This window comes from Elephantulus edwardii, unplaced genomic scaffold, assembly GCF_000299155.1.
Source record: "Elephantulus edwardii isolate Elephantulus edwardi_28Jun2011 unplaced genomic scaffold, EleEdw1.0 scaffold00215, whole genome shotgun sequence".
Classification (NCBI taxonomy): domain Eukaryota; kingdom Metazoa; phylum Chordata; class Mammalia; order Macroscelidea; family Macroscelididae; genus Elephantulus; species Elephantulus edwardii.
In genome coordinates, this window is record NW_006399965.1 from 681,636 (window position 1) to 699,251 (window position 17,616).

Here is a 17,616-nt window from a genome sequence, read left to right on the forward strand (position 1 = left end):
TCTTATTGCTATTGCTAAGGCTTCCAGAACAATATTGAATAAGAGAGGTGATAGTGGGCATCCTTGCCTAGTTCCTGTTCTTAAAGGGAATGCCTTTAACCTCTCTCCATTAAGAACAATGAGATTTTTTTTTAATCTAGAAGAAGGTAACAGTTTTAGTTTGCATGGCTTGACAATTAACACGCTTAGTACCAGCAGCCAAGAAATCAAAAGACAAATTGCACTGGGAAACTTTACAAGTACTGAAGAGCAATGATGTCAGGCTGGAGACTAAGTTGTGCCTAATCCAGGCCTTAGTCTTCACAATCACTTGCTATGCGTCAGAAAGGTGGACAATGACTAGGGATCATAGAAAGAGAATAGATGCCTGTGAGCTTTGATGCTGGGAAAGAGTATTAAATATACCATGGACTGACAGGAGAACAAACAGGTTCATCCTAGAGAGAGTGAAGCCAGGCTGCTCCTTGGAGGCAAAGATTCTGAAGCATCATCTGACATACTCTGAGCATGTTACAAGGTGTGACCAGTCCTTGGAGAGGGGCTTCATGCTTGGAAGGGTGAAGGGTCAATTCAAGAGAGGAAGACCCTCAATGAGATGGAGTCAGTGTCTGGAGTAATGAAGGTAGGTGTGTCAGAGACATTCAAGGTTGGCACAGGATAGAGCAGGTTTCAGGGCTGTTGTACGTAAGGTTGCTATGAGTGGAAAACAACTCGATGGCACATAATAACAACAAAAGTAGCAACGTCAGAGCAAACATGAATGGAGCTTAGTACTTAACTTCAGCTAGTGCTATAAGCAAGCTTTTTATAGGATCATCTTAAGCTTAGTATGGGACTGTTTTCCTTTTAAACTGTAGAAGTTCTTTTCCTCACTATTCTTGGCAGGAGATCGCCAGGAGCTGCCTGACTTACCTAGTGAGCCAGCTGGTCAATATGGAGCATTCGTTTCACCACATTCTCCTGCTGGAGATCAAGAGCATCACCGACACCTTCTCCTCCATCCTGGGTCCTCAGAGCAGAGACATCTTCCGCATGAGCAACAGCTTCCTCACCATCGCCCGACTTCTCACCCGCCAACTGGAAAACTCCCAGGCTGGACGCGGCAGGTGAGCAGGCGTCTCTGGGGGCCGGAGGGTCTGTTGTGAACGCACAGAAGCAGAGTACAGACTCTGCGCTTCCTGTGCAAGTGCGAAACTTCCCAAAGAAAGCCAGCCCACCACCTCACACTGAGGCTCCTGAGTAAGTTATGGCGCTAGCCGGAGCTTTTTCTCCTCTGTGGAAACCAGAACGTAAGAATGACAATAAAAATGAACAAAAAATTTTCAAGGAGCAAAATATAGCACAAATCATTTTTTTTTTACAAATCATGTTTTAGATCCCTCACTTATTCATTCATTCATTCATTCATTCATTCATTCATTCAATAAGCATTTCATGATTGTCTATGATGTACCAAGAACTCTTTTTTTTTTTTTAGGACTTTTTTTAACTGTAAAATTACTTTTTCAATTACTGTTAATGAAAGTTTACAGAGACTTATGGTTTCCAGTCATTCATGTTGGGCTTTTCTCCTTTCCCCCCACCCCCAATTCACCCTTCTTCTTGAAAAGCAAAAGAAAAACTCTTTCATTGTAACGTAATCCCTCTCCTGAAGTCCACTCCACTATGCAGCCTTCACTCTGGACTTCTGTAATGACAAGAATACCCATTCACACATCCCTTTTAAACAGTTATTTTCCCTCATCTGTTTCAATGCAATATACGTCATTCCTCCCCTCCGTTTTGGTTTTCCCTCCACTCTGATGTCAGTCCCGTTTTACAACAGTAGCCCTATGCAATACTTGTCCTTTTGTGACTGAGATCTTTCATTCAGCATAATGTCCTCCAGGGTCCATCCTGCAGAAGCCTACTGTCTGGTATAAGGGACAAACATTTAAATGCACTATTAGAGAACAATGGGTTGGGAGGCTAATCAAGGGGTAATCTAGGAGTTTGTAGGAGAGAACTGAGGTTGGTTGTTTCTGTTTGAAAACGGGAGAAGTCGGGGGGAAGATGGGTTTGGGGAAACCTTCATGTAGGAAATGGTACTTTGAATAACAAATTGTGAAAGAGAACCAGATTGCCCCAGGCTATCTTTGTAAAAGGATGGCACATTTGGGGGACAGAAATAATTTTGTACAATTAGGATGTATGTTACAAAGAAAGTAATATTAAGATTAACTAGTGAAATAGTTAACAATTTCAGCTTGTTTGGTTCTATGACCAACACTCTTAGCACCAACAATCAGCAAGTCAAAAGACAAATGGCATAAATCTACTCTCAGGGACCTCTCCAGAGTGCTGAAGAGCATCATTAACGTCTAGAGAAAAGATGCTCCTGATCCAGGCCATGATCTTTGCAATTACTTGCTATGCCCCAGAGAGCTGGACAATGGCTAAGGATGATAGAAGAATTGATGCCTTTGAGTTGTGCTGAGGAAGGGAATTGAGCATACCAAGAGAACATATAGGTCTGTCCTGGAGAAGGTAAAACCAGGTTGCACCTTGGAGGCAAGGACTTTGAAGTTCCATCTGATATACTTTGGGCACATGGCCAGGAGGGGTCTGTGCCTGGAGAAGGACATCATGCTTGGAAGGTGGAGGGGCAGAGCAGGAGAGGAAGACCCAGGATGAGATGGGCCAATGCAGTAACTGGAGTTATGGGGGCAGGTGTGTTGGAGACGGTGAGATTGGCTCAGGCTAGGTCAGGGTTCAGAGCTATTGTGCAAAGGATCTTTATGAGGCACATGTGATTCGGTGGCACGTGACAACAACAACAACAATGAAATAGTAGAGAACAGAGTCTTACGTAGTTTCTGTTTTCATTTCTCTGTGCTGCTGTAATGGAAATACAAGTGAATGGCTTTAATAAATTTCTTTCTTACATGTAGGATGCTAGGAGTTTAAGTTCAAGGCAATGGCTTTAGGAAAGAACTCCTTCTCTGCTCCAGGAGGGGAAAAAAATTTCTTTTCTCAACTTCTAGGGTCACTATGAGTTGTCTACCACATTGGCACTTAACAACAACAACTTTTGTAGTGTTCCTTGGTGAATCCCATGTGGCATCTCTACTTTGATTTTTGCTTGCTTTACTATGTGCATAATACTTTTAATGCTCATTACTAGGTTTAAGATGCACTCAGTGCTTGCTGTTTAAGCCTCATTATCATAACAAATAAACACTATTCCCAAATGGAGTAACAGCCACAGATGTAGGGGTTAGGATTACCACCCATAGTCTGGCAGAGACACAATTCAGTAAATAACATTGCTATAAGAAGTTTGAATTTCATGCACTATTCAATTAGTTGCTGTTTTGGGCTTTTATGCAAAGCAGGGGACAGATCAGATCCATTTCAGGAAGCACTCTCTGCCCACAGGGAAAAGATGGACAGGAGGTTGGGATACTCTTCCATTGAGGACCATGAGAACAAAGCTGAGAGGAGGAAGAAGAAGAGGACAGATTCAACAGGAAAGAATGACTATGACATACAATGAATGGGTGAAGACAGCCAAGATACAGGAAATAATCAGGAATGGTTCTCAGGATTCTGACTCAAGGACACAGCTGAGTGGTGCTGTCATAATGGTGAAGGAAGTTAAGAAGAGGTAGTTGATGGATGGATATCATACTAGTGAAGGAGGTAAAAGAGAAGTTTTTGAGGATTAGCAATTTGAGTGGGTTTATTGCCACATTTGAATTTTATTTGCAGAGCCCACGAACAAATGTTCAATAGGCTATTGGAAATGTGAAACTTAGATGGGCGATTTGGTCTCACAATGTAGATGTGCAAGCTTTGAAGGGAAGGAAGATGAAATAAATGCATAGAAAGAGAAGATAATTGACCCAAAGAGAGGACTCCAGAAGATGTTAACAAAGAGATCCTAGTGAAGGAGATTGTGGAAAATGGTCAGGAAGGAAAAAGAGAATTGATGGAGGATATTAAAGCCAAAGGGAGCTGTGGTGGCCTGGTGGTAAGAAACTGCCTTGCAGTCCCAAAGGCACGGGGTTTGAATCCACCAACTGCTCCACAGGCGAAGAATCAGCAATCTCCTCCTGGGCAACTAAAATGCCTCTGAAAACCTGCTGGAGGGTCAGTTCTGACTCGATGGTACACAACAACACAGCATTAAAGCAAGTGCCAATGGGCCAACCTATGTAGAAAGAAGTCAGGTGTTGCAGAGATCTAGAATGAAGAAAGAACAGAAAAGTGCCCAGTGGTTTGGGCTCTGAGGGAATGATTGTGACTGTGGTGAGTACGTTATCTGGCATTGGTATGAAACTGACTCTTCCAAGAAGTTTGGGGCGGGGGCAAAGTAACAAAAATAATGCAAGATTGGGAGAAAGACGTTATTTATTTTGCTATTATTTGAATTGAGAGAGACTTAAAAAGTCTTATGACCTTTAGAAATTACAAAGTACTAAGACATATATCTTCATATCAGCCTTAAGAGGTAGGAAGGACAGATATTCCTGTTTGACAGGTGAAGAAACAGAGGCTCATTATTTGTTTGTCTATTATTTCTTTATTGTTTGAAGGAGGCCTCATTCTATGTAGACATTCCTAAAGAGGAACCAGAGTTCCTCAACCATAGCAATATGATAGGGTAGACAACTCTTGGTGGTGGAAGCTCTTTTGTGTGGTCCAGGCTACTTCGCAGCATCTCTGCTCTCTCCCCAGTAGACGCCATTAGTACTACCACTCCTCCATAATTGTGACAATCAAAAATATCTCCCAGTGTCTTATGGGTGATAAGGTGGTACTTGGAGTAGAGTCACTGATATACACAGATATCACTAAAAAATAGCATGTCCACAGGTCCCTGACCTGTGCAGCAGTAGCCCAAACATGGCACCCTGAAAGAAATCAAGGAGACCTCTACTTTACATGCAAGCACAAAACCACTGTGGGCTGCATCTCATGATGGGTTAGCTTTAGGTCTTTGGTTAGGAGCCTCTGCAGCTTGTGTCCGAGGGCAGGAGTGGCTGTACTGTAATCTGTGCCACCTGCTTTCTCTTTTCTCTCAGTCTATGCTCGGAAGTGAAAGTTTAGGCTCATGTTGTGGTCAGTGGTCCATCCTCTCACCAGTTCTTCTGCAAATGCGAAGCTTCAAGAAATCAACTGACATCCATGAAGTTACATATGTGGAAGGTTTTTTAAGGTGGCAGGTGGGAAAGTTATGGAGAAATGACATATTTTAACAAATTCTGATCTTTAGTAACTAGACTCAATCTAATTAGATATAAATTATTCCGACAAAAAAAGAAATCTTTATGAGATATGTAGGTAGGTGAGCAACAAAGTCTCATTATCAAAATGAATCTGCATGTATGAAAAAGCATTTAAGTGTTTCCTCTATTTTTTTATGTTTTTCTGAAGAGAGAGAAATTAAATAGGTGAAAACAGAAAGGCCACCACTCTCTTGGCATGCCACCACCACTGCCATTACTACGTCAACGCTTCTCAATTCAAACTGCTTCTCCAGCTCAACCCTCACTGTCAATCTTCTTCTAATGGGTTATAATTATTCAGTGAGAACCTCACATCACTGATGGAGACAGCTAGCCTTGTGTACTAACTGCTCATCCTCTCTGGGGTGGTTGCTATGGCTCTTCTCCCAACATTTTCTTCCCTGAATAGCCTTCATTGTTACTATGAGCTATAGAGATTTTAATCTATGCCTGCTCCTCCCAAGGTCCCTCAAGCAGAAAGTTTTGCACTTTTGTCTAAAGCATAAAGCAAAGTCTGGTCCTTATAATCACAGGGGAAATGGATGTGTTAGGAGAGCTTGAAATAAATGAAAGATGATAAAATTCAAAACAGATGTCATCTAATTGACAAATCTGACACATAGCCCAGTAGGCCAGACTTGAGTCTTCAGGCCAAATCTACAAGATTATCGAAAGGAAAACAATTAGCATCCTAGAGAGAATGAAAAACTGACACAGACAGGATCCTTCCTAGTGCCAGCTGACTTTGAATAAACCGAGAGAGCTTTCTGTGATGCCCCAGGTAAGAACACTGCATTTCATCTGCTCCTCCATTTTTGGAAGAATGTTTCTATCTAATAAAGCAGTGGAGGTTAGATACTGCACCAGCCAAATAAAGGCTTTTTAATTTTAGGCTTTGAAATTAATATTGGAGACAAGAAAAGAATATGGCAACAATTGGGAACTGAGATACAGAGGGTGTTAGCATAAAGGAAGGGATCATTACTGTAAAAAGAGAAAGAGCCATGTGGAAATGGCCATAGTTGACCTTTACCAACTTCACAGTGGGGGACTGTCCTTCATAACAGCATCAACAACACAAAAGCAATTCCCATGAGGTCAGACACGTTCCCCACACTCTCACACCACATTCTACTCATCTCAACACCAATCTTACTGCTTTCCTGGGTCTTAAATCCAGTGTGATAGCACACAGTGATACCAATGTGTTACCACACAGAATCATATTGGGGAAAATAAAATCATCATCATCATCCAAATTAGTAGCAAAGTACAGTCAGAACAGCCTCCAAAATCTACTCACAGGCATCTTAGCCTTGAGGCTTGAGGCTCATGGCTTAGGCTAGTGTAACAGAGTTCTTTATCCTATAAAATTATCCACTCTCCCCCTCCCCCAAGTTGTCCAACACACTAGGGAAAAGGCTCTTAGCTCTGGTTCCAGGGGAGCAGCAGTCCCAAGGTCCTGTGTCAGCTCTCTGATTCTCAGCTGTGGCTGCTATGGCGTCTGCTCCTGTAGTTCCCCTTGCTTCCTCTTTCCCTAGTGGGGAAGATACTCTGTCCATTGCTGAATCTGCTCAATTTAATGGTAAGACTAGTTCTTAAACCTTTAACCCTTGTGTATTGGTGAGATTAGACAATCTCCTTGTGAATTGGTGAGAATAGACCATCCTCCTACGGACAGGTTAACATTCCCCATTTGCATATTCCTGCCTATCCTCATGGCAAAGGCAGGCAATGGCTAAGAAAGCCTTTGATAAACTCTTAACTCCACAGACTACCACGGGCATTTCTAGCTATTGAATTTGGTATTTTAAGAATTAACTTTTCTTTATAATATACAATAACTATATTCATGAAAGCATAGAGCCAGCAACTTCCAAGTCTCAGGTTGTAATCACCCCCATTTGAGATAGCCAATTTCTGATTTTTCCATCCCTGTCACACCTGTACTCTGAAGAAACAAGCATGTTCCTTTCTCTGAAGAGTCTTCTGTTCCAGTTAGAACATTTAGCATCTGCATCCGTATGCAAAGTCTAGTCAAGAACATGCGGTCAGGCTGCAACCATCAACACTAGATCACAGCATGCAACATCTTATCTTCATCTACTTGAGTTCTGATCAACTCATCTCCATCCATCAGTGGTTAGGTCCAAATGGGCATCAGCTGCCAACTCAGGAGTCCACATGTCCTCACTGTTTCTCAAAGCCAGCAACCCTTGTGCAATTATCCATACATCTTACATACTGATGGAACGTATCCAAGCTAAGCCTGTCTCTTCGTTGCTACATTACAGTGGATCCAGGTCATCACCACAATGAGCATATTCACTTGAAATTAAAGTTCCCTTTCCTTTTAAGTCCTAGAAATGCTCTGATGGGTACCAGTACCTTACCTACCCTGCCTCAGAAGCCAGACTGCTTGTTCTAGTTTTAAATGTTCAAATTGTCTTTTTATTGCTCTCTCTTTTTCAAATGTATGTCTCTTCAAGGAAAATCTCAAGGAGCGTCTATAAATACACTGAAATGCAATTCTCCTAAGAGTATTGAATGGCCCTTAATCCTCCCCCAGGTTAAGATAAGGCCCATGCCTTCTAGTACTACTGCTTTCAACAATCACTTCTCCAAGGCAAATCTTTCCCTTTTAGTTTATCTAATCAGCATTGTAAGGTTTATAATATCTAGTAATCTTTTATACCATATATCCTAACGTTTAATCAACACAAATCTTAATTATCTATATATCTTAACTGGATTGAGGCTCAATGTCAAGAAGACAAAGATTCTCACCACTGGACCAATTAATTGGCAGCATCAGGATGGATGGTGAAGAGATTGAGATTGTACACAGCTTTAGTTTGCTTGGCTCCACAGTCAACACTCTTGGCACCAGCAGCCAGGAAATTAAAAGGCGCATTGCCATGGGAAAGTCTGCTGTTAGGGACCTCTCCAAAGTACTGAAGAGCAGTGGTGTCTCTCTGGAGACTAAGGTGTGTCTGATACAGGCCATGGTCTTCGCAATCTCTTGTTATGCATCAGAGAGTTGGACAATGACCAAGGAGGATAGAAGGAGAATTGATGCCTTTGAGCTGTGGTGCTGGAGAAGAGTATTGAGAATACCATGGACTGCTGGGAAAACAAACAGATTTGTCCTGGAAAGGGTTAAACCGGGTGGCTCCTTGGAGGCAAGGATTCTGAGGCTCCGTCTAACATACTTTGGACATGTTGTGAGGAGAGACCGGTCCTTGGAGAAGGACATCATGCTTGGGAGGGTGGAGGGACAGCGCAGGAGAGGAAGGCCCTCTATGAGGTGGATTGATTCAGTGACTGGGATAATTGGGATGGGAGTGTTTAGGGCTGTTGTACAAAGGGTCGCTATGAGTCGCAAGCGACTCGACGGCACATAACAACAACAACATAACTTTACTATATGGGGGGTAAACCTCCAGAAACAGCAATATTCATAAAGCTAAATTAACAAAAACCTTAAAACATACACTTTTCAAAGAATTAGCAGCTCATTCTCCACTCAACTTAGCTCATTTCTATGTATATGGCCTGAGGCCTTGCCCCTTTTCTCAAGCTGAAAGCTGCTTAACTTTTCTTCTCATATTAGTAGCAGCAAAAGTAGCCATTTTATCAGATTGATTACATTTGTGGAAGAAATTGCTGGGTAGGCTCAATACTGGAACTCAAAACTAGACCAGGGGCAGACTGTGGGTCAGATCATCAATTATTCATATCAAACTGAGGCTGAAGAATACTAAAATGAGTCCACAGGAACCAAGATATGATCATGAGTCAATTCCATTTGAAATTCATGATCATCTTAAGAGTAGGTTTGAGGTGCTGAACACCAATGATCGAAGACCAGCTAAGTTGTGGATATCATCCATGAAGAAAGCAAAAGGTCATTACAAAAACAGAGGAGAAAGAAAAAATTGAAATGGATGTCAGAAGAGACTCTAAATATTGCACTGGTCGTGGTACTAGGGATATTGTAGCCAATGTTAGATGGACATCTGCATCTCCTGAAACATGTCCATACCATATGAGATGAAGCTTCATCATCCTTTTCTCTAAGGAACATCCTGGTTTGTCCTTCCTCCAAAACAGATGTTTGTTCTTTTGCCAGTTCAAAGACTGTTCACTACTTTTCACCAATGATTCTTCTCCATTTGTACTCACTGTCTAACGTTCAGATGCATACAAAGCAATTGAAAATGCCATGACTTAAGCTAACACCCTTGCTCTTTAGCACTTCAAAGAGGACCTTGACAACACATTTTCAGTATAACATGTCTTGATTTCTTAACTGCTGCTTCCATGAGTATTGACTGTATATTCAAGTAAAACTAAATTATTGGTGACTTCAGTCATCTCTCCATCTATCATAATGTTGCCTGATTGTACAGTTGTAAAATTTTTTATTTTCTTGATACTATGATATACTCCATTTTGAAGCCTATAGGCTTTGATCTTCACGAAGTTTTCGACACTTCCTTAGACAAGGTTGTGCCATCTGCATAAGGCAGATTATTTCTGAGTCTTCCTCTGGTCCTAATGCCACACTCTTCTTCACACAAACCAACTTCTTGAATTATTTGCTCAGTATACAGATTGAATAGGTATGGATTACACAATTTTGTGCAGTAAATAGTTCATTCCTTATAGATACATTTTTAAGAAAACAAGTGGTAACTGTACTCATGGACTTCACCTGATAGAATACACAGAAATCAGATTGAGTAGATCTGTGAAAAAAAAAGGTAGAGGAACTAATTATCAAGAATCAAAAGAAGGCCAAAGGCTGGCTGTGGAACACTCATATGCAAGTTCAAATTGAAACTAAAGAAAATCAAAACAAATCCACAACAACCAAATTATGAATTTGAGTTTATCCTACGAACGACAGAAGACCTGACCTCTTGTGGGATGACATTAAGGACATCATCCATGAAGAAAGAAAATAGGTCATTAAAAAGAAAGAAAAGACAAATATGGATGTCAGAAGAGACTCTGAAACTTGCTCCTTAATGCTAACATACCAAAATGAAAGGAGGAAATGATAAAGTAAAGGAGCTGAACATAAGATTTCAAAGGACAGATCAAGAAGACAAAGAAAGCAGTGCAGAAATGTGCAAAGACATGGAGTTAGAAAACTGGTAAGAACCAGCTTAGCAATACTCAAGCTGAAAAAAACTAAAGAAGACATTCAAGCCTTGAGTTGTAGCACTGAAGATTTCTACATATTGCTATTGTTGTTCTTATGTGCCAGCGAGTTGCTGGCTATGTGTGAACCCTGCTTTGTCCTGAGCCAAACTCATTGTCTCTGACACACCTACCCCTGTTATCCCAGTCACTGAATCAATCCATCTCATTGAGAGTCTTCCTCTCTTGCGCTGTCCGTCCACCTTCCCAAGTGTGATGTCCGTCTCCAAGGCCTGGTTTGTCCTTGCAACATGCCCAAAGTCTGTCAGAGGAAACTTCAGAATCCTTGCCTCCAAGGAACAGAGTTATTAAAAACTCAAACTCATTGCAGTCAAGGTATAATGGACTCATAGCTGACCCTCCATTGGGTTCTTGAGACTGTAACTTGCATGGAAGAGATGGACTGCTTTCTCTAGAGGAGTGATTGGAGCATTGCATCTACTTGTATTCGCAGGCCAGCTCTACCAACTACATTACTAGAGCTCCCTCATGTAGGGCTAAAGAGGCTTCATATTGAAGCATAATGGAGTAAACTTTGCAAACAGGCATGAAATAAAGTGAAACTATCTACCCAACCTCTAGATTTATGGCAGTTCTTGAAAGCAGAATAGTGTGATTGTCCACATACTAGTTAATTCCTTCATTTCTTCCTTCAGTCTGAACGTATATATCTCAAATTCTACTGTGCATACCTACTAATGCTCTTATGGCTACAAAGCCAGATTATGCTGAAAAGATTTCATAGTAACATCAGAAAGGAATCTGATAAACAGGAAAGCCCTTTCCAGACAATCAGAAAGGGAAGTTGGTAATCAAGAGCAGTCTTGAATGAGACCTGGATGGAGCCCAGCTTCCACTACTGAACACCCTAATCAAAGATCCTATAGAAAAATCCTGATCAAAGGCTTAGGGGAATGCAGAGCAGAATTCGAATTCTCACAGATTCCAGACTTTCTGGATCCATGGATGCTGGGCAAACCCCTGAAACGATTGTCCTGAGACAGTCTTTCAGCTTTAAACCAAAGATATTCCCTGAAGTTTTATTAAGCCAACCAACAATCAAGCTTAAGCTACTGTCTACTCTGAGCACTGTGTTCCTTCAGGATCTACCACACTGACAAAAGCAATTTGAAAATCTCAGGGAGCAGTGAGTTTACCTTAGTGTGAGAGAAGCAGTTCAGAAAAGGAAGATAACAGCGGTTGCGCAACTTGTAGGATGTAACCTATGGCACAGCATTGCACACGTAGCAACAATTCAACTGATGTGTTTGTTGTTTACACTCTCAACAACAAAACTTTTTTAAAAATTTAATGTCTATGAGAATTATAATGTTCACAGTGCTTCACAGAAAAGTCAAAGGAATGTTAAAGGAAGGTCAAAGGTACCTTTTACTTTTTTCTTCCAAAACTGGTGACCTGAGACACCATTCCCTCCTAACATGCCCTCTTTGTGGCCCTCTCCCCAATGACAGCAACCATTCTTCAAGACTCTGGTTTGGCTAGGCGTCCTGCTGGTGCCTCCTCATCACCCCGGCCGTTGGTAATCTTACCTTCCTCTGAACTAACAGTTCACACTGTGCTCCAGCACCTACAGTCCTGCTCCAAAATCCAACTTATCTTCCTGTGTTTTCTCGTCTCCACAAACTTGAGAGCACTTGTATTCAGAGTTTATGCTCAACGGAAGGAACACAGGCTTTTAAAAGCACTTATAAGAGCTCCCAGCTTTTCAAGGCAAGTCATGTTTATACTAAGAGAAATGGACTCCTTGAGGAACTGTTGGCTCAGACAGAGAAGGTACATGACTAGGTTCAGGACCATAATTAAAAACACATGCTACTCTGTCGGCCTTGCCCCCTGCTTGGGCAAAGCTGAATGTAATTTACCCCCACCAACGTGACTTTTAAGAATGAAACCACAATTTTAATAAGAAACGAGTCTGTCTTTTCAATCTGGAAAGATCTTTGGTGGTCACTTGTATAAAATGAAAACCGGAGCAGCAGTTTGAGGCAGTAGCCATGGTTGTGGTTACCTCTCTGTGGACAGGGAAGAAAGCTATGGCTTCAGGTCCTTTTCCTTCCTCTTCCTAGAGAGAGAGGCTAAGTCCAACATGTGGCACGATTTATGTCCCATCTGTTCTTCATTTACGCAGCCTTTTATTCTTCCTTTACGCAGCATTTACGGTGCTGTGAAGGTCTGTAAAGGTATTTCAGGAATCTGTTTATCAGCAAAAGATGGAGGTGGGAGACATCATTATCAGCTTTGGAGACAATGAAGCAAGTCCTGGGGGGATGGGCCCCTGGGGCTGACCTGGGCCTGTGTGGGAAAAAGGGCAGTGAGGGGGCAGCCCTGCCTGGAATGGGAAGCAATGCAATCACAATTTTGCAGCTCTCCTGTAACACAGCAACTACTCCTGAAACACAAGGCATCAAAAAAAGGAAAGCAGGCTTTCATCAAGCACGTATGACTTGGCTTCCCCATTTCAGACCACATAAGGAACAACGATGCTATAGCTTGGAGGAAGGAGGAAATGTGTGAGGAGAAGGGAGAGAAGGGCTTGCCCCTCCACAAGCCCTGGTGAGATGGGCTGCAGTCAGAACCACAGCACTTCTTCCTTCAGTCTGGTAACTTTGTCTTTACTGTCCTGGTCCCCCAAATGCTTCCTAGTTTTTTGTTAGTTGTCCTAATTTGTTAACTGTCCTCATTGAGTTTTGAAGCTGCCATCTGCGTTACATTTTTAGAGTTTTCCATTTTGGTTTATAAAGGAAGATAAAATTTCTTCTTCAAAGCACTTTTAAAAGGGGACTCAAAAATGATGTAATCAAGTTTGTTCTGGCGTCTGGTTCACACAGAGAGTTACTCAGAGATACTTCCCGTTAGGCGCTATGGAGCCAGTGGCAATTCAAAGCAATCCTATGAAAAAAGAGATCTGAACTACAGTATCATGCTCCGTCCTCATGACTCAGATATGCTCAAATCCGTTGTTAGAGTGGACTCAAGCTCACTATGCCAAATCCACAAAAGATGAGGGTCTTCCTCTCTTCCTTTGAATTCCCACCACTTCTTGTTGTGGTCGGTAGGTACTGTCAAGCTGTGCATGACTCCTGTTGACCTTCTGAACAACAGATCTGAACCGTGTCTTATACTGTGCCAACCTCACAATCTTTGAAACACTTGAGCCCATTGGTGCAGTCACTGTGTCAATCCATCTGGTTGAGAATCTTTCCTCTCTTTCACTTTATGGAATAGCCTTCCTTGGCTACATGTGCAAACTATGCAAGTGGGTGAAGCTTCACAACCTTTGCCTCCGAGGGGCACTGACTGCACCTTCTCCAAGACGTATCTCGAGCAGGTTTTCAGAGGCAGTCAGTCCCGCCGAAGGACACTCCTCCTGAGGAGCAGCTGGTGCCTTTGCACGGCCTGCTTTTGCTTTGGCCGCACAGCTCCTTCCCTCTAAGTCATTGGAGCTCCCTGCACCGGTCAGTAGAGGTCTATATTTGTTCGAAGTTTGTATTTGCATGACCAGAGGCCTTCCTTTTCTTTAAATCAATTCTTTCTCTATCTCAGGAAGCTCTGGTAGTGTATGTTACATTAGCGGACTTAAGGAAGAAATCAGAGAGAATGAGAGAAACGTTAATGCAGCTTTATTGAAGGGTGTGTGTGTGTGTGTGTGTGTGTGTGTGTGTGTGCACATGCAGAGAGCGCTCCTGGGTGGGTTCCTCATTCTGGAAATGCAGAATGGGAAGTCACACTGAAGACTTACTGGGGAGGATTTTTATACACAGAGTCTTTGGTGTGGGACATTCCATTCTGATTTACCAGCCACATGCTTGCTCAGCCAGCCAGGCAAGGCCATTTGCTCTTATCAGCAGCTGGCAAGGCCGTCAGCATTCGAGTTCTGAATTCTTCATTCTTCTCTTTGCCCTCTTTTGCCCAGACTTAACAGTGTAATTTTTGGGAGCTGAGCTGCTAACCCAAACATTGAGCCTCTCAGTTGTTGAAATACACTGGCAGCTCCCTGGGACAAAACAGAGAAATCTCCTGGTGTGTGATTTGTGGCCTCGGAAATTCACTAGAGGGTCAGCAATTAGTTTGTGTTTTCTGGTCTCCATAGCTCAGCTCTTACAAATTCACACAGTAAGGATGGTCTCTTTCTCCCTCCGTAGGATGCTGTGCTTCCTCTGTCCACGAATGGCATCCCCTTCTCTCAGCACTGACCATTGATCTGCAGTGGTGGGAGGCATCCCGTAGCCCCCACTGACTTTGAGTAAGAGAAGCTCATATTCCAGATGGAGCATCACTTAAACAAGCCTTCTCCTTTCTTCCCATCTCTCCCCTGAACAGCAGCCACTCAGAGTTTTACCACTGCCCCTTTCCACATCTGTTCCATGTGTGCTACACCGCTTCATGATCTTAGAGAACGCTCACAGCAACTGGGTGATGCAGTATCATTGACGACGTTTTCCATGACAGAAAAGAGACTTAGGATCATGAAGCAGCAAGTCAGAGATTGATGTCATGAACATTGGTCTTTCAACTAGAGGGCCATATTCAGTTGAAACTACATCCTCAAAACCATCTCTTTTTGAAATTGCTGAGGGAGAAAATCATAGGTGAAAGAAACTAAGGAGTCATTTCATTTTAGCAAAGTTCTACCATTGGCATGACCACATTCTGATCCACTATGTAACTGGGCTTCTACTGGTCTCCACTCTTGCCGTCAGAGAAGATCAGAAAGGAATGCAGTACCAAGGACCTAGAAAACTCATCTTCCTTTTCTGATTAGCATTCCCATGTAGCCATCCCTGTAGCATCATCTTTGCAATCTGTATACATCTGACGACATTGTGGAACTGGGGGATCATCTGGAGGGTTGTCTGCCATTCTTGTGACAGATGATGACCAAGAAATTGCTGAGGAGTGAGGATCTTGGTGGTGGTTGTTGTTATGTGTCGTCAAGTCGCCTGCAACCCATAGAGACCCAATATACAGCAGCCCTGAGCTAATCTGACTGATTCCGACCCACCAACTCCCATTGCCCCTGTTACCGTATCAATCCATCTCACCTGAGGTCTTCCTCTCCTGCGCTGTCCCTCCACCCTTCCAAGCATGATGTTCTTCTCCAAGGACTGGTCCCTCCTGGCCACGTACCCAAAGTATGTGAGATGGAGCTTCAAAATCCTACCTCCAAGGAGAAGCTTGGGTCCAGTCTCCAAGACAGACCTATGAGTGAAGAACATTCATCCCAAGAATTTAGGACCCAGACTCCGATTTGATCCATTATTTTCTCCTGTTTCTCCTCTGACAAGCTCAACTCTGCAGGGGTTCATATTCTGGACAAGAGATCATAAGCCAAGATCGTCAAACATTAACTAGTATTATTTTTCTTTGATTTAAGGAGCCAACAAGAGAGGCTGCCAATCTCTGCACTCCTGCCAGCTGTATAGTCTCATCTTCTGGCACCGAGAGAGCAGAAGGCTGCCCGTGGGCCTATTTGTTTCTGAGGGGAGTCCCAGCTCACACACGAGGGAGGTAATTAGGCCTCCCCCTGGGCATCCCTTGAGGTACTTTTCAAAACTTTTCTTTGGCAACAGAAACCAGAAACTGTTCAGACTGGAAATCATCTGAGCCTCTTGTAATGTGGCGTGTTGAGTTAAGGCCAAGTTAATATTTAGGGGATTATAAAACTCTGGCAAAAATTTCTGTAAAATTACCTCTGGGTTTAAAAGTGACAAATGGAAAATAAATAACCCCCTGTGTGAGTCCAGCTTCCTGGCCCCCACTCGTATGTCTGCCCCCACACTAGTAAAAGCACCAGGACTCGAATCTCCACCAGCACTTGCGCTGTATTCAGGAAAGCCAGAAAGACTGTTTATCTCTGGCAAAGGTCTTAATTTTGAAGCTGATTCTTCAACTTTCCATGGAGCCCTGGTAGTGTCATCCGTAGGGTGTGAAATCGTTAACCTGGAGGCAGAGGGTCTCTACTGGTTCAAATCCACCAGAGATTCATCGGGAGAAACATGGTCAGTCTCCAGTACAATTTACGGTCTCCACAAACCTGCTAGACGGTTGGCTTTCATCAGCAAAGTTGACAGAAAAACAAAAGGAGAAAGAGTGAAAGGTCACCCTGTATTCATTCGAAACCCAAACCCTCCAAACACCTTTTCCTGACCTTCCTATTAGAATGAAAACTTGTCCTCTCCCTGCCTCTAAAACCCCCAGGCATGCCCAAGAAGGGCAACGAGAGAAAATGGATTTCTTTCCCTGTGGTTCATCCTGCATCTTGGATGCCTCAGTAACTCTTTTTCTGTTGTTGTTGCAAAAATATATAAAACCACTGCAGCCAAGTCAACATTTTTCACGCTTACTAGTCAGTGACACCAATTATAGCAGTTATGTTGTGCCATCATCACCGAGATCCCTTGCCAAATTACCCATCAGCATAAATGGAAATTCAGTGCTTCCTAAGCAATGACTCACCCTTTCTTCCTCCCTGCCTCCCTTGGTAACCGCTACTAAACTTTGATCTGTACACATGTGCCTATGCTAGGAATTTCATATAGATGAGAACATACGTATTTGTCCCTCTGTGATTGACTTCCTTCACTGAGCATATGTTTTTTTCAGGATTACTCATCTTGTATTAGGATTCAGTTGAGTAAAGTTTTATTATCACTTCATCTGCTGTCTTTGAGCCAACTTAAACTCATAGCATCTATCCATTTCTGAAGCTATAAATCTTACCAAAAGGAGCTGTCCATGCTCCTGAGGAGCCACTGGTGGACTAAAATTGCAGGAGACACGTAGACTTCTGGTTAGCAGCATAACACATGATGGACTATACCACTGTTGTTGTTGTTAGGTGCCTTTGATTCGAGTATGACTCAGAGTGACCCTGTGAACAAATGATCTCAACCCTGTCCTATCCTGTGCCATCCTCACACTTCCTGACACACAAGAGCCCTTTGTGGCCGTCATCATGTCAGTCCACCTGGTTGAAGGTCATTCTCTCCCTCGCCGACCCTCCACCCTTCCCAGCATCATGTCCTTTTCCAAGGAATTGCCCCTCCTAGCATTATGCCCAAAGAATGGGAGGCCAAGCCTCATTATTCTAGCTTCCAAAAGGCACTCCAGCTGCAGC

The 17,616-nt window shown here is 42.8% G+C and overlaps 1 protein-coding gene across 2 annotated transcripts in view; it reads left to right on the top strand.

The window, feature by feature from the left end:
- VEPH1 (ventricular zone expressed PH domain-containing 1) overlaps positions 1-17,616 on the top strand; it is a 432,395-nt gene that overhangs the window by 181,352 nt on the left and 233,427 nt on the right. For both annotated transcript variants that reach the window (XM_006897770.1, XM_006897769.1), the window contains exon 6: positions 886-1,106. In XM_006897770.1, the coding sequence (XP_006897832.1) occupies positions 886-1,106 (221 nt within the window). The remainder of the gene's footprint in view (positions 1-885; positions 1,107-17,616) is intronic.